The 15789-nt window shown below is 46.8% G+C and overlaps 1 protein-coding gene across 2 annotated transcripts in view; it reads right to left on the minus strand.

Moving 5' to 3' along the window:
* LOC130113397 (glutamate receptor 2-like) overlaps positions 1-13903 on the minus strand; it is a 75153-nt gene extending 61250 nt beyond the window's left edge. For both annotated transcript variants that reach the window (XM_056280991.1, XM_056280989.1), the window contains exon 1: positions 13768-13903. In XM_056280991.1, the coding sequence (XP_056136966.1) occupies positions 13768-13855 (88 nt within the window). In that variant the 5' untranslated portion in view covers positions 13856-13903. The remainder of the gene's footprint in view (positions 1-13767) is intronic.
* Positions 13904-15789: the final 1886 nt, after the last annotated feature.

Below are 15789 nucleotides of genomic sequence, written 5' to 3' on the forward strand. Positions count from 1 at the left end.
AGTGGCAGCAGCTTGTGTTTTGGCAGCGGGGCCACCCTCTAGTCTACATTTGAATTAAGGAGTCTACATTTTTTTGGGGGGAGGGGGGTTCCCCCTTTTTTCTTCCCAGTTGAATCCGGCCAATTACCCCACTCTTCGGAGTCGTCCCGGTCTCTGCTCCACCCCCCTCTGTTGATCCGGGGGGGGCTGCAGACCACCACATGCCTCCTCCCAAATATGTGGAGTCACCAGCCGCTTCTTTTCACCTGACAGTGAGGAGTTTCACCAGGGGGGACGTAGCGCGTGGGAGGATCATGCTATTCCCCCCAGTACCCCCCCCCGAACAGGCACCCGAACCGACCGGACTCCGATAGCATCCGGATGTGGGCCACTTCAGGCAGTGATGCAGCACTGCTGGTCTTCTTCTGGCCCTGACAACATGGATGTGAGCCTGAAGTGGCCCACATGTATAACAGCAAATATGGCCCAAATATGCCAGATCACATGTGGGCCTTTTCTGGCAAAGCTGTGGTGCTCTGGGCAACATGTGGTCTGGATGTGACCCTGCAGCGCCCCGTGTGGTAAATGGTGAATATGGCCAAAATATCACAAAACAAATATGGCCACCTTTGGCAAATATGCAGCGTTTCTATGGCTTGGTTCTGGCCCAGATCTGGCAAACGGGAGCGGACCGCCCAAGTGCCATCATTCGAAGCCGTATGTGGGCCGGATGAAGGAAAGATGAGAATCCGGTCTTGGGGCGGGTCCGGGCCACAGCCATGTTGCTATGTGGGAGGAGGCGCTAGTGCGGCGACCGGGACACACGCCCACATCCGGCTTCCCACCCGCACACACGGCCAGTTGTGTCTGTAGGGACGCCCGACCGAGCCGGAGGCAACAAGGGGGATTCGATCCCCGCGTTGGAAGGCCACGGACCAGACCGCTACGCCACCCGGAGGCCCGGGATGGTACCTTTTATGTGGTCCGGCGAGAGCCACCAGGTCAGAGTCCACGTGTGGGGTTGTTATCGGCTAAACGTGTCACCTGGGCAACAGCTTTATCGGTCACGTGTGTTTGTACATACAGGAAGTGTACTCCAGTTCAGAGGCTCTCAGCGCACACAGAACAGTACCAGGTCCAACAGCGAGCAGAACCGAGCAGAACTCAGCAGAACACGAAAGGGAGTTCGCTGCTTTACGCGATGTGCTGTGTACGTGTGGTGCACTCGCAGGAGTGTGTAGCCGAGACGGCAACTGCAGATCAGTGACCGTTACTAATAGCAGAAGCTGTACGCTGAAAACACACACACACACACACACACACAGACACACACACAGACACACACACACACAGACACACACACACACACACACAGACACACACACACACACACACACACACAGACACACACACACACACACACACACACACAGACACACACACACAGACACACACACTAGCGCGGACTGGGAGAGATGTGCTCCATTTGCTGTGCAGGTGCAGCGAGGCAGAAAGCCTGTGTACTAAACATGCACACGGGGCCGGAAGGTGCAGTATTTAATGACAAAATGTCCCCGTGGGCCGAGCTGCACAACACATATCTGATCATCCCTCTGCCTCCCTCCTCCTCTTCCTCCCTCCTCTTCCTCCCTCCCTCCTCTGCCTCCCCCCTCTTCCTCCCTCCTCTTCCTCCCTCCTCTGCCTCCCTCCTCTGCCTCCCCCCCTCTGCCTCCCTCCTCTGCCTCTCTCCCTCCCCCCCTCCTCTTCCTCCCTCCTCTTCCTCCCTCCCCCCTCTTCCTCCCCCCTCTCCCTCCCTCCTCTTCCTCCCTCCTCTGCCTCCCTCCTCTGCCTCCCTCCTCTTCCTCCCTCCTCTGCCTCCCTCCTCTGCCTCCCCCCTCTGCCTCCCTCCTCTGCCTCCCCCCTCTGCCTCCCTCCTCCTCTTCCTCCCTCCTCTTCCTCCCTCCTCTCCCTCCCTCCCTCCCTCCTCTGCCTCCCTCCTCTTCCTCCCTCCTCTGCCTCCCTCCTCTTCCTCCCTCCTCTGCCTCCCTCCTCTTCCTCCCTCCCTCCTCTTCCTCCCTCCCTCCTCTTCCTCCCTCCTCTTCCTCCCTCCTCTTCCTCCCTCCCTCCTCTTCCTCCCTCCTCTCCCTCCCTCCCTCCTCTTCCTCCCTCCTCTTCCTCCCTCCTCTTCCTCCCTCCTTCTCCCAGACCGGCTCTTTTCCTCTTGTCTTCTCTCCCTGTCTGTTCTTTGTGTCCTTTTGACTGACCAAAAGACAAATGTTGCGTCAGTGTCCACAAACTCTGCGGGTCAGAGCAGAAGATGTTGACATTTGGGCGTCCGGGTGGCGCGGCGGTCTGTTCCGTTGCCTAGCAACACGGGGATCGCCGGTTCGAACTGCCTCTGTAGGGACGCCCGACCGAGCCGGAGGTAACACGGGGGCTCGATCTGGTGATCCCCGTATTGGTAGGCAACGGAAACGACCGCCGCGCCACCCGGACGCCCCTTTCTGATGTTTTTTAACTCTCTGCTCCCCCCCTCCCCTCCTCTCCCCTCCTCTCCCCTCCCCTTCCCTCCCTCCTCTTCCTCCCTCCTCTGCCTCCCTCCTCTGCTCCTCCCTCCCCTCCTCTCCCCTCCTCTCCCCTCCTCTCCCCTCCCCTTCCCTCCCTCCTCTTCCTCCCTCCTCTGCCTCCCTCCTCTCCCTCCCTCCCTCCTCTTCCTCCCTCCTCTTCCTCCCTCCTCTGCCTCCCTCCTCTCCCTCCCTCCCTCCTCTGCCTCCCTCCTCTTCCTCCCTCCTCTCCCTCCCTCCCTCCTCTGCCTCCCTCCTCTTCCTCCCTCCTCTCCCTCCCCTCCCTCCTTTCCTCTTCTCTTCTTCTCTTCTTCTTTCTATGGCTGTTATGTTGTGTTGATTCATTAATTGATTTGCTTGCTTCATAAATGTGTTCTTGCCCCCCCCCTTTTCTCCCCCATTGTACCAGGCCAGTTACCCCACTCTTCTGAGCTGTCCCGGTCTCTGCTCCACCCCCCCCCCCTGCTGGTCCGGGGAGGGCTGCAGACTACCACATGTCTCCTCCCATACATGTGGAGTCACCAGCTGCTTCTTTTCACCTGACAGTGAGGAGTTTCACCAGGGGGAGGTAGCGCGTGGGAGGGTCACGCTATTCCCCCCAGTTCCCCCTCCCCCCAACAGGCGCCCTGACCGGCCAGAGGAGGCGCTAGTGCAGCGACCAGGACACATGCCCACATCCGGCTCCCCACCCGCAGACACGGCCAGTTGTGTCTGTAGGGACGCCCGACCAAGCCGGAGGTAACACGGGGATTCGATCCGGCGATCTCCGTGTTGCTAGGCAACGGAATAGACCGGACACCCTTGTTTGTTTTTTTAGATACTACAAAGAATTTTAATTTAAAAAAAAAAATATATATATATATATATATATATATATATATATATAAAGGAGGACCTGGTTACACAACTGGTACAGTGTGTAACCAGGTACTCCTTTATTTATTTATTTATATATATATATATATATATATATATATATATATATATATATATATATATAAAGGAGGACCTGGTTACACAACTGGTACAGTGTGTAACCAGGTACTCCTTTATTTATTTATTTTTATATATATATATATATATATATATATATATATATAAAGGAGGACCTGGTTACACAACTGGTACAGTGTGTAACCAGGTACTCCTTTATTTTTATATATATATATATATATATATATATATATATATATATATATATATATATGAAGGAGTACCTGGTTACACAACCGGTACAGTGTGTGAGGGCTGCGGTGTGATGGCGGGTGTTCGTGCAGGTGCAGGACACCAGCAGCAGCGTGCTTACGTCCGCTGTGCTGCAAAACGACTTTGACAGCGAGCGATGAAGGGACGGTTGCAGAAGAAGAGGCTTTTCTAAACACGGTCCGTCACATTCAGCTGGGAGAGCGCGGCCTAAAGGAGCCAAGGTGTAACGGCACTAAACGCGGAGCTTGGGGGGAGGATCTACGGCGGGCCGTCACATTTACTTGACAGAATAGAGTCGCGTTTCCTGGGGTGTAATGAGCTGCAAGCCGGCTCCGCGTCCCCATGCAGTGATGAGCTGCAAAACCCTTCACAGTCACACAAGGGTGGTGAGACTCACACATGATGTGTCCCACGCTCGACACCAACCACAGCACCGGCGTGGGTACTCGCTTGAAGAGTGAGAGTTATTTTTAGCAGCACCGATCAGTTGGCTAGCAAGTACAAGAGGAAACTCTTGCCTATTTGCATTTCCTGCCATGGAAGACACTGTTTTCCTAGGAAAATCCCCCTTTTTCTCCCCCCAATTGTACTTGGCCCATTACCCCGCTGTTCTGAGCCGTCCCGGTCTCTGCTCCACCCCTCTGCCGATCCGGGGAGGGTTGCAGACTACCACATGTCTCCTCCCGTACATGTGGAGTCGCCAGCTGCTTCTTTTCACCTGGCAGTGAGGAGTTTCACCAGGGGGATGTATTGCGTGGGAGGATCACGCTGTTCCTTTCCCGACCGACCAGAGGAGGCGCTAGTGCAGCGACCAGGACACATACCCACATCCGGCTTCCCACCCGCAGACACGGCCAATTGTGTCTGTAGGGACGCCCGACCAAGCCGGAGGTAACACGGGGATTCGAACCGGCGATCCCCGTGTTGATAGGCAACGGAATAGACCGCCAAGCTACCCCGACGCCCCGTCTATCTATTTAATCCAGTTTTTAGGATTTCACATGTGAAAGGTTGGTTAAAGAAAAACTGTTTATGCTAGGCTAACGAGTCTAACTTGGGAAGGCGCCACCTGGCAGGAGGTGTATCCCCTTCTGTTGAGAGGAGCTGCTAATGATCCTGCTAGACATCCAGCAGTTGAGCCAAGCCTGGCTAAACTCTCCGTTCAATGTACCTTCAAACTGCACACACAGACACACAAAAAAAGGACACCCGACCAAGCCGGAGGTAACGCAGGGATTCGATCCGGCGATCCCCGTGTTGGTAGGCAACGGAATAGACCACTACGTTACCCGGACGCCAGAATTCCCACGTCGTTGGTGATGATAAAAGTAAGAATCACTTGATCTAAAAATTTTGGAGATCTTGAAGAGCTGCACTGTGCAAAGGTAGTAGAGAAGAAGGAGGCCACATGTACTGCCTGTGTGAAAAGTAAATGCACTAAATGCACTATTGGCCACTGTGAATATGGACTTGATGTATGGGGCATGGCAGAATTGAACTTGCGAGTGTTTACAGTTCCCAAGGACCTCGAGTAGTAGACTCAGGTGTGTAACTGCTTGGTTGGAACAAAAGCCTCACTCCGCTTCCTCCTCTCTGTGGTGTGTTGGATCGAGCACTCGGTGCTCGATTGTGTTGGACTGTCACCACTACTGAGTTCTGTAATACCCTGGTCGAGCCCAGTAGTGTGTGATGTCTCCGTCAGTAAAGATCAGACTCGTGCCGCATCCTCGTCTCCGTGTACTTATATATAGTAGTGATTAAGTTAGTAACCCACGGATAGTAACACTACAATAGTGGACATAAGAGAAGTCACAACACTCTCCTCCCTCCAAACCAGCTTCATGTTTTGCTCATCATATGCGGCGCAGTCCCTGTTGTTGATCATTTGTGCGTGCAAAAAAATATTTTTTCGGCAAATCTTCGTTACACCAACACTGTAGTTGTGAAGCCTTGTTTTAATTAGTGGAAGTTTTCATAAAGATCATTTTGTCCAGAGTACCGGGCTGCCCTGCGTGTGCACACGACATGACTGACACTGAGCTAGGGGCGCCCCCTAGTGGTGACTGGTTGTTTCTTTTGGACCAAATGGATTTTTAGCAAAACAGAATAAAGCCCAGCAGGAGCAGTCAGAGAGACCGGATCCGACTGGATCCCCCCGGATCCCCCCCCCCAGTGCTTTTACTTCAGGGCTGTGTACTGGCGAGAACCTGGAGATACGATACGTATCACGATACGGGGTTACGAGCCAATATATCGCGATACTGTAAGAAAGGCGATATATCGCGATTTCACAGGCCTGTGTTCTTTGTGCTTATGCTACTTCCTGTCTCAGTTTACGTTGTTGGGTTGGAGTGGAAGAGTGAAATGGCTGAAGACAGATTACAACACTGCCATCTAGCGGTCGTGGGGTTACACACAACACAACATGTTTGTCACAAACCTTTACATGTAAACAATTACAAATCGATATAGTGGTTTTGAGAATCGATACAGCATCACAAAAGATAATATCGCGGTACTGGAGTGTATCGATATTTTCATACACTCCTAATTTACTTGATGAATACGTGTCAGTGTATCACGGGACTATGACACGATTGTGTTAAACGGAAGTTGCTTACACCAGCTTGAAGTAGAAAAATAAAATGGGGGGGGGGTCTACATACTTAAATGAACCCTCTGGGTCTCCTAAAACTAAAACTGTCTAGGGCAGAACAAGGTAACTCAGGCCATTTGGGTAAAACAAAAACTATATATCTTAAGCAGCGCTTAGGATTTTCACTGTTGCTGAATGAGAAGACCTGTTGTTGTGGACGAGGATTCCTTAGCTAAACCCCTCTAGCAGCCAGGACATCTAGACCGCCATCTTGGCGTGACAGCCCCTCGGTTATTAAACCCTTAGGGGTTGTAGGTTAGCAAATTCAATACAATCTTTAAAATCCCTTCTTTCTATGCATTTTGGTAGACTTCGTATTAAGTATTTGTTCAACCCAGCCCTACTCTTGTGTTGGTCCCTCTGTTAATCTTATTTGTATAACACCTACGTATGTATTTATATCCAAATACTTCTTTATAATGAGTTCACACATTTGTATCTACTAATTACATAAGCTAATGTTGCTTATTATATGGCAATGAAAGTCTGCTTCTTGTGCTTTAAGACACTAGAAAGAAAATACTACGTGCTCCAACCATTCAGCTTTGTAGTAGCTGAATGGTTGGAGGACATACCACATGGTCACAACTGTCACCAGTCAAAATCCAGCAGATGGTTTTTGGTGCATGTCTTACCCCCCCCCCTTCCCATTTCCTGTCTGCCTGCACTATCACTATCCAATAAAGGTATAAAAATACCAAAGAAAGATAAATACTAAATTATTCATTCATTCATTCATTCATCCATCATAAGCCACTTCTCCGGGGTCGGGTCGTGGTGGCAGCAAGCTAAGTGGGGCACTCCAGACATCCCTCTCCCCAGCAATGCCCTCCAGCTCCTCCTGGGGGATCCCAAGGCGTTCCCGGGCCAGACTGGACATGTAGTCCCTCCAGCGAGTTCTGTGTCTACCCCGGGGTCTCCTCCCAGTTGGACGTGCCCCGTAACCTCCAAAGGAAGGCACCCAGGAGGCATCCTGATCAGATGTCCGAACCACCTCAACTGGCTCCTTCCGATGCAAAGGAGCAGCGGCTCTACTCCGAGCTCCCTCCGGATGTCCAAGCTCCTCACCCTATCTCTAAGGCTGAGCCCAGACTCCCTACGGAGGAAACTCATTTCCTCTTATGTCCTCCACTTATTATTACTGTTAATATTAATACTAAATATCATAGCAGTTTAGTTCAATAAAGTCAGATTCGTCCTTTATCATCTATTAAGCCTCTTAATCTACTACTACTACCACTACTACTACTACTTTCAGCTGCTCCCATTAGGGGGCGCCGAGGCAGATCATCCGTTTCCATCTCTTCCTGTCCTCTGTATCTTCTTCTGTCACACCAGCCACCTGCATGTCCTCCCTCACCACATCCATAAACCTCCTCTTTGGCCTTCCTCTTCTCCTCTTCCCTGGCAGCTCCATATTTAGCATCCTTCTCCCAGTATACCCAGCATCTCTCCTCCACACATGTCCAAACCATCTCCATCTTGTCTCTCTTGCTTTGTCTCCAACCCATCCGACCTGAGCTGTCCCTCTGACGTACTCGTTCCTCATCCTCTCCTTCTTCAGCCACCAAGCCAGTGCATTCTTAGTGCCGGTCCCAAGCCCGGCTAAATGGGGAGGGTTGCGTCAGGGAGGGCATCTGCCATAAAATCTTTGCCAAATCAAATATGCGGCTCACAAATCCTGTATCCAGTATGACAGTCAATTATCAATATGTGAAGTTGTGCTTATCTAAAGGAACATAGGCAACAACAAAATATACAGTTAGTGCAAACCGTTCTGAATAATCAAGGAAATAACTACAATAATAGCTACTTCTGTTGGAAACAGCTACACAGTACAATCATCATCATCATCATCATCACAATTATATGGCGCTTTTCTAGACACCAAAAGCGCTTCACAGTGAAGGGGGTAACTCACCTCAACCAACACCAATGTGCAGCACCACCTGGGTGAAGCACGGCAGCCATTTTGAACCAGAGCGCTCACCACACATCAGCTTGAGATGGAGAGGGGGTAATAACTGAGCCAGTTACATGGGGGGATGATTAGGTGGCCAGATGGAGAGAGCCAGGTTGGGAATTTTGCCAGGACACCGGGGATCCCCTACTCTTTGTGGTAAGTGCCATGGGATCTTTACTGAGCACAGTGAGTCAGGACCTCGGTTTAATGTCTCATCCGAAGGACAGCATCTCCTACAGCACAGTCACTGCACTGGGGCATTGGAATTTGATATTTGTCGGGGTTTTTTTGTGAGGACCAGAGGGAAGACTGCCCCCTACTGGCCCCACCAACACCACTTCCGGCAGTAACTCAGTTTTCCCAGGAGGTCTCCCATCCCAGTACTAACCAAGCCCATACCTGCTTAGCTTCCGTCATTTGGCAGAGCCAGGGTACATGTTGGAATGGCTGCTAGCAGTACTCAGTATAAGCATAAGCTCTCTAAATGTCCACAAGAGGGTCTCTTGACCACAACTAGGGATCTACAGCGCGTATTGTACATGGCCGCCGATAGCAGCATAGAAGGATTCCCATACAAGCAAACGTCTACATTATTGGCTAGTCACATCACCTGTTCATAACAAATCTACTTGAAAATACATCCAGAACATAAAACATAAATGCTGCTAATAAACTAGAGGTCAGGCTTATCGGAAGGCTACGCTACAGCTACAGTAAATAGTCCATAAATGAAGCAAATCTGTAGACTATTTTTCCCAGCATGACGGTAACCGATTCAGTTCTGATGCTGGGAAGGCATGATGGATGTCCTGCCCCCCCCCCTTCTTGTCATGGCCAACACTTGAAATAAAACAGTAGCTCCCTTCAGCTGTTGTCATCCTCAGGACTGAAACCTCTTCCTCCCCCACAAGGCTGAGGTGATGAACGGCAGCTTGTAGTATGATCGTTTGTTCGAAGCAGTCATCCAGAACAGCATCCAGAGCAGCATACAGAACAGCATACAACATCCAGAGCAGCATCCAGAGCAGCATACAGCACAGCATCCAGAACAACATACAGAACAGCGGTGTTTTCCCCCCATTCTGAAGGCGAACTGGGACAAGCTTTAGCATTACTCTCCCTGAACGGCTAGCTTGGTCTATGAAAACCATGCTGGAGGGAAACTTACAGTCAGGATGTTCTGTGTAAGGGCCACATCATGCAGTATGGTCAAGTCAAGTCAGTTTTATTTGTGTAGCCCAATACCACAAATAACAAACTTGCCTCAGGGGGCTTTACAGCAACACAACATCCTGTCCTCAGACCCTCGCATCGGATAAGGAACAACTATAAGTGACCTCTTCAGTCTAAACTGAATTACTGGATTACTGAGCATGCATAAAGACATATGGAAAATTATACTGATCCGGAAAATAATTTCTTCAATAATATCAGCAACAATTACTGTTATTATACAGATGATCAATTTATCACCAATCTGATCATGAAATATCAATTATCCACTTTAACAGCAGAAGTCTGCTATATGCCAACTTCAAGAACATTAAAGAATATTTCAGTCAATTCTAGAAACCGTTCAATATGACAGCCATATCAGAGACCTGGCTCAGCCCCGTGGAGGGTGTGGACTCGTGTTGAACCGATATGAACTGACGTATATGAACAGGAAAAACAAGCATGGAGGGGGCGTGGCTTTGTATGTGGATAAACGCTTCAATTATAAGGCAGCGGAAAGCATAACGACAGCAGCTGATGACGTGCTAGAATGAATTACAGTAGAAATCTATATAGAAAAAAAGAAAATGGAATTATGAGCGGTGTGTGTGTGTGTGTGTGTGTATGTATATATATATATATATATATATATATATATATATAGCAAGAGAGAGCGAGAGAGCGAGAGAGAGCGAGAGAGCATCGGGATCAAATATTGAAATATTCAAGGACTGGATGGAAGAAATGCTTGCTAAAACAATTCAAAAGGTTATGTTCATCTGTAGGGATTTCAATACAGATCCGTTAAATCCAAATAAGCATAAAATAACATAAGAGTTTATCAATGGAACATATAGCATGATCTTATATCCAGAAAGCACTACTAGCAGAATTGCGTCACACTGTGCCACATGTTATGGAAGACAATACAGAGAGCGAGCTATGAATACATGACAACAGTGACCATTAACCAGTTTTGTGCGGTTCACGACAGTAACTGAAAGAAGGATGAGGAGGCCAGTCACATATAATGCAAGCGAGTAAGGACAAACACATCCATGAATGCATCTAGAAAGGAAGTACTAACACAAAATTGGAGCATAGTATGTGAAGAAGATAGTGATGAAGCATATGAAACGTTCTTAAAAATATTCAAATTATTACACGACAAAAACCGACCAGTAAAACAATACGGTAGAAAACGAAAATATACAGCTAGTCCATGGATCATGAAGGGATTACACAATGCATGCAAAAAGAAAAATACTCTATATAGAGAATTCATAAAGTATAGAACTGAAGAGGCAGAAAAGAAATATAAGAAGTATAAAAATAGTTAAATATTACGAGGATGTGTAAGAAGGGATACTATAATAAAATATTAGAGAATAATAAAAACAGAATTAAAGGTATATGCAGGGTATTAAACAGCGTTATTAGAAATGGATCTAGAGGCTCAAGTTACCCTCAATATTTTATCACTAATGGTCAGACCATAAATAATATGGACGATGAGGTTAGCGGTTTTAAATTCTTTATAAATGTGGGACCAAAATAAGCAGAAAAAAATCAATGACCCAGAAACAACCACAGAGGGGACTGATGATGACTATAGTGCTAGAAACCCGAGTTCAGTTTTTCTTAGAGCAGTAGAAGAAAAGGACATGGCTATTGTAAGCAAATGTATGAACAAAACTTCTACTGACTGGAAAAGTCATCGATGGTGTTGCAAAATCATTAACTCACATCTGTAATTTGTTTTTTAAAACAGGTTAATTTCCAAGCAAAATGAAACTTGGAAAAGTTATACTATTATATAAAACTGGGGATAGACACCACTTCACAAATTCCAGGCCCGTTTCTTTACTTTCCCAATTCGCCAAGATATTGGAAAAACTCTTTACTGACAGACTAGACTAATTCTTTGAGAAGCACAAATTGCTGACTGGCAGCCAGTATGGATTCAGAACAACAGATCAACATCAATGGCGCTAATTGAATTAATAGAAGAACTTACAAATTGTAGGGCTATTTATGGATCTAAAAAAAGCTTTTGATCACAATATATTACTTGATAAATATTGCTTGATATATTACTTTATATATATATAAAACTTGATAAATTGGAAAGGTATGGTATCAGGGGATTTGTGCTGAATTGAGAAACTATTTAAGAAATGGGCAACAACTTGAGCATGAACCAACATGCATGGATATTAATTGTGGAGTCCCTCAGGAGTCAGTATTAGGCCCAAAATTGTTTATTCTGTACATAAATTATATATGCAAAGTATCAAAAATATTGAAATTTGTCTTATTTGCGGAGAATACCAATATTTTCTGTTCTGGGGAGAATTTACAGCAGCTTTTCCAGGTGATCACAACAGAAATGGGAAAATTGAAAAGGTGGTTTGACATAGACAGATGATCATGAAATCTGAACAAAATAAAGTTGTGCTGTTTGGAAACTGTAAAATAAACACTGAAGTACAAATGATGATAGACAATGTCAACATAGAAAGAGTATATGAAAATAAATTCATAGGTGTGATAATAGACCACAATATCTTCTGGAAGCCTCATATAAAATATGTGTGAGCGAAGTTGCCAAGAAGCGTTGGGAGTCCTAGGACAGGGGTTCCCAAACTTTTCCATGCCAAGGCCCCCCAAATAGCATTAGCTTCTGGCCAGGGCACCCTTTATGCAAGATGTCTTTAAAAACCCACTGACAATACTACAGCAAATGGTAAAAAGAAGAAAAAAAACTCCTTCTGAATATATTTCCTTACTTTTGTTAATCATGACATTTATACTTCAAATTTCAATCCTTCCATTATATTGAATATTTCTGTTTTCCATTATAAGCATTTTTTGTTATAAAATATATTTGATCATAATATACATAATAATTCAATTTATTTTTTAAAAACATTTTTTTTAGCATTTTCCCTCAGCTTCCCTCCAATTTGCTGAGGTCCCCTTGGTGGCCCCTGGCGGCCCCCTACGGGGCGGCGGCCCCCACTTTGAAAACCACTGTCCTAGGAAAAACATGCATGATCGTAAAGCACTGTACACACTATATTGTTCACTTGTGCTGCCATATCTGAATGAGTTACTGTGTGGAGGTATTTGGTAACACCTACATAAGCAACCCAAACCCATTATGCATACTGCACAAAAGTGGCCATGGATCTCGTAGAATTTAACACAACACAAATATTGTATAAAGCAAGAAATAATTTACTACCGGGTAATATACAAAAAATGTTCTTGGACAGAGGGGGGGGGGTTATAATTTGAGAGGAAAGTCCAACTATGGAGAGTATGTGTATCTGTGGGGTGAAGTTGTGGACTGGTTTGGATGTGGAACTCAAGCAAAGTACAAATATTATCCAGCTCAAGGAGGTGTACAAAAATATACTTTAAGAGGTATGGGGATGAAGAAGGGTTGTGATAGTTTCATATTCTTGACGCTGTGTGATATTTGGGTTGTACAGAGAACTGGGATAGTTGTTTATAAATTGTAGATAAGATAAAGATGATGAATTAATTGATGAGTAGTTAAGGGGGAGGACATGTAATATTTAATTTGTGTTGTTTATGAGATTTTATTCATAGAATTTGTTGCAATCGGTTTATTTTTCATTTCATTTTATTCGTGTTTTGCTTCTGATGTTTCAGCTGTTTTCTTAAGTGTTCGAAATTAAAATACGTCATCATCATCATCATCATCATCAGGATGGATATTAGCTCATACGGCCTAATAGAAGGTCGACATGTTTCCCACCATATTGTATGAGATTAAGTTCAAGAACATAATTCATCTGTTTAATTCAGCAGCTGACAGTCCAACCTGAACCACGTGCCGTGAGCTGCATGGACTCCCGGAAGAGCTGGACCACTTCCTCTGGACACCGAGTCTGGTGGGAGAACGTTTCATCACTCGTCTAACTGACTCTGTCGGTTCTCACTGAGGTGAGTGATAAGGGGCGTTCCCAACAAACCTGGTGTCCAGAGGAAGTGGTCCAGCTCTTCTGGGAGTCCACACCTGCATTACCGAGCACGCGCCAGGACACTGCACGAACAGCACGTTGGCAAACTACTGCTGCACGAGCCACTTCCGGCCACAGAGATGGTAGCCCTAAAGACAGCGAAGGCGGGTACACAGACAGGTGGGTACTTACAGCAGTTGGTAACAGCAAAGCTGTTGGCCACCTCCAGGTTGTCTATATGTGGAGTCAGCCTGAAATCTGCCGTGCCGAATTGAACCATGGCCACTCTGAAGGCGCTGTACTCCTGATCAGCGCCTCTGGGGAACAAGCCACCTGGAGGGAGCGGAGAGATGGCGGCACACAGGTTACCAGAAAGGCGAGACAGACAGGTGGGACAGACAGACACATGTGAGCAGTGAATACTTTGCGACGGTGAGTTTTGTGTGCTCGTATTACTCGTATGTCCATGTGCTTACTTGTATTTTCCTGGTAATGGAAAAGGTTGGCACGTGTGTGTTAAGTGATGGATTTACCTCGTTTGGTTTGGTTTTTACTTGTGTTCACTATTAGACCTGTTATAACCCATCATACAGATGCACAGGTTTCTTGTTCTGCTGCCTCTTATTATTTTGTGTTATATTTTATTGTAAAGCATTTCTACTTTAATGTGTGTGTGTGTGTGTGGTAAATGGTTTTGCAATTTAGCCTGCCAAACCAGCAGCATACCCACAAGAATTTGCATATTTCCCTAGATGGTCACCATATATTTTATAACAGCCAATACCTTTTTTTGGGGGGGGGTCCCCCCTTTTTCTCCCAATTGTACTTGGCCAATTACCCCACTCTTCCGAGCCGTCCCGGTCTCTGCTCCACCCCCTCTGCTGATCCGGGGAGGGCTGCAGACTACCACATGCCTCCTCCCATACATGTGGAGTCACCAGCCGCTTGTTTTCACCTGACAGTGAGGAGTTTCACCAGGGGGACGTAGCACGAGGGAGAATCACGTTATTTCCCCCAGTCCCCCCCCCCCGAACAGGCGCTCCAACTGACCAGAGGAGGCGCTAGTGCAGTGACCAGGACACATACCCACATCCGGCTTCCCACTCACAGACACGGCTAATTGTGTCTGTAGGGACGCCCGACCAAGCTTGAATACAGAAGATCGATAGAGAAATATATGAACATTGAATATTGGTATAGATAAACAAAATCTGTAAAGCTTTTAAGGTGCTATAAATTGTTACACGATATACAAATTAGACCATGTTCAGACACTACATCCAAGAGGAGACCCAAAAACTCATCCTCGACTATTACAACAACTTTAGCTTGCGGGTGTCCTCTGGGACCTCAACATCAGCATGGCATCAGCTAGAAAAGGGTATCACCACTGGCTGCACAAGTTCTGTGTCCCTGTTTGCACCGGCCATGAATATGTTTGTGAAGTCTGCGGCAGTGGGGAGCAGAAGTCCCCGGTCCAACGCTGGCAACCGACAACCCCTGATCAGAGCATTCATGGATGACCTAACGGTAATAACTACATCAGTGCCCAGATGCAGGTGGCTTCTTCAAGGACGTGAATGGCTCATTACATGGGGAAGAATGAGCCCACAAAATAAGTGACGTGCGGTGAGGTTCGTGGCTGGTGAGGCACTGACTTTTTCCAGAGTCAGATTTACAAATACATGAACCCAATATAGTAGCTTCAATTCACCCTTCATTTGGTGCAGGGACCCGTCTGTCATCACCAACACCAGCAAAGCCCAAAAAAGCCTCCCTCACCTCACATGCCGACTCACTTTTAGCCACATAACGCAGAATGACAGAGATCTGGGCTTTGTTTGTGACATCCGTTGTCTCGTCCACTTCTACAGCAACAAACGGGGCTGCATTAAATCTCCTTTTTGATATCATTTCTTATCACATCACCGATTGATTCAATTAAATCGTTCTGACTTCTGTTTGACAAGCCAGAAAGCACAGCGGATGTCTCCAAATGTCTAGCTAACCCTTCATCCCTCTCAGCAAAAGCCTTTAATAGTTCTACATAGTTGCCACGATTAGAGGAGCTTGTACTCTCACCGTTACCACGAACTGCCAGTTCCTGTTTGGCTAGTGTAATATATGACGTGGTGGACGTCATATATTGCAGCTAGGAAGCAGCTTGTTGCATTAATGAGGTCTTTGAAAACCTCCTTTACCTTCAGCATCGTG

Source organism: Lampris incognitus, chromosome 5 (genome assembly GCF_029633865.1).
Source record: "Lampris incognitus isolate fLamInc1 chromosome 5, fLamInc1.hap2, whole genome shotgun sequence".
Taxonomy (NCBI): domain Eukaryota; kingdom Metazoa; phylum Chordata; class Actinopteri; order Lampriformes; family Lampridae; genus Lampris; species Lampris incognitus.